This window comes from Daktulosphaira vitifoliae, unplaced genomic scaffold, assembly GCF_025091365.1.
Source record: "Daktulosphaira vitifoliae isolate Bord-2020 unplaced genomic scaffold, ASM2509136v1 Scaffold_1, whole genome shotgun sequence".
NCBI lineage: Eukaryota > Metazoa > Arthropoda > Insecta > Hemiptera > Phylloxeridae > Daktulosphaira > Daktulosphaira vitifoliae.
The window spans coordinates 81,516,129-81,518,119 of record NW_026099572.1 but is presented as its reverse complement, the minus strand read 5'-3'; the positions used below and the strand labels follow the sequence as shown (position 1 = coordinate 81,518,119).

At 34.8% G+C, this 1,991-nt stretch overlaps 1 protein-coding gene across 1 annotated transcript; it reads left to right on the top strand.

Annotated features, from left to right (window-relative positions):
- The first annotated feature begins 816 nt into the window (after positions 1-816).
- LOC126895820 (uncharacterized) lies at positions 817-1,641 on the top strand. The gene has a single exon (XM_050668070.1). It carries the CDS (start codon positions 817-819, stop codon positions 1,639-1,641), a length of 825 nt encoding a protein of 274 aa, XP_050524027.1.
- Positions 1,642-1,991: the final 350 nt, after the last annotated feature.

The window sequence follows — 1,991 nt, the reverse complement described above, 5'->3', positions numbered from 1 at the left end:
CAAATTACAATCTAATAATAATATACGCTGCTTCAGCAAGAAAAATTAAATTCAAAAAAAAAAAAAATGATCGTAAAATAAATGTCTTGTTTACAAGTGATAGAGTAACTTGTTATTATTGTAAACAAACGCACACTATTTATCGTTGTCCGTCATTTTTAAAGCTTACGGTAAATGAACGTATCAATAAAATTAAGCAATTAAACCATTGTAGTATTTGTTTAAGAGCACATGCAGATGAACAAATATGTAAGGCCCGTCGTTGCGCTAAATGTGGACGCGGTCATAATAATTTATTGCACGTAAATTCGAAGATAGATAATGCGGGCAATTCAGATAACGTAGAAAGTATTATTGACAATAAAGTGCCAGATAGTACAACGCTACAACAGCCGATATTAACAAACGCGCACACTTATCAAGGCAATTACAACAGTAGCCGCAGGTCAGTACTGCTAGCTACTGCCGTAGTACATGCGTATAATAATAAAAATGAACCGGTAGTGTGCCGAGTATTGTTAGACTCCGGCTCACAAAACAATTTTGTCACCGAGTCAATGGCCATTATTTGAAATTGAAAAGAGAAAATGTAGCGTATTCTGTTTTTGGAATAAACAAGTCACCGAATAATGTTAAACACCAGGTATCAGCGATTATTAAATCTCACGTATCAGACTTTAAGACAAAATTGAACTTTTTAACACTTCCCAAGCTGACCAGTCTCTTACCACAATCGGGTATTGATGCGAGGGAGTTAAAAATACCGTCAGATATTATTTTGGCTAATCCGCTGTTCGGCACACCGCAAGGATAGATATGCTGATTGGAGCTGAAATTTTATTTGACTTAATGTATTCCGATCAAATAAAAACGGTTGAAAATGGTCATGTTATACAAAAGACTGAGTTCGGTTGGATCGTGTCCGGTCCTATCTCAGCAAGCTTCACTACATCTATGTTCGCCACTACTGTATTATCACACCAACAAGATTTAGTTGAAAATGATATAAACGCCCGAATTAATTTAGATGACCAGATAGCAAAATTTTGGCAATTAGAAGAGGTCAAAACTAAAAACATTTTAAGTTTAAATGAAAAGGTGTGCCAGTTGCATTTTGAAAATAATATCAAACGGAATGAAAACGGACGATTTGTTGTATCATTGCCGTTCAAGGATCATTCCCTACTAGGTGAATCGTATCAAATAGCCTTAAAACGGTTTTTATCATTAGAACGGCGACTTCAGACTAATATCGAACTCGAAAATCTTTATTCTAAATTTATAAACGAATATTTAGAACTAAATCACATGGAAAGAATTTTGATAGATGAAAGTACTAACAACACATATTATATACCACATCATGCAATTAATAAAGAGAGTAGCCATACAACTAAACTACGAGTGGTATTTGACGCTTCTTGTAAAACCAACAACGGGGTAAGTCTTAATGACGTTTTATTTAAGGGTCCGTGTATACAAGAAGAACTAACCGAAATAATGATTAGATTTCGAACGCATAAATATGTTTTTTGTTCGGACATTGAAAAAATCTATAGGCAAATCTGGGTCTCTGAGAATCAAAGAGATTTCCAACGCATTTTATGGCGTGAAAATCCTGAACAACCTGTACAAGACTAAAAACAGTCACATACGGAGTTGTGACTTCCTCGTACTTAGGAACCGGGTGTCTAAGAAAACTGGCCGAAGAAAAAGCTGATCATTATTCGGAAGCTTGTAGAGCGTTACATGAAGATTTTTATATGGATGACCTCCTAAGTGGTTCAGATACTTTAGAGAAGGCGGTCAAGTTAAGAGATAATTTAATATCAATCATGGAGAGTGCTGGTTTTAAGTTGAGACAATGGTGCAGCAATGAACCACTATTGTTAAGAAAATTACCTTTATATTAAAGGAAAGTTAATGATGATGCAAAAGAGCCTAATAAAAATATTACTAAAATCCTTGGATTATATTGGAATCACGAGAAC

What these genes read in the sequence shown, in the direction of transcription:
- LOC126895820 (XM_050668070.1), top strand. Translation starts at nt 817, where the DNA reads ATGCTGATTGGAGCTGAAATTTTATTTGACTTAATGTATTCCGATCAA.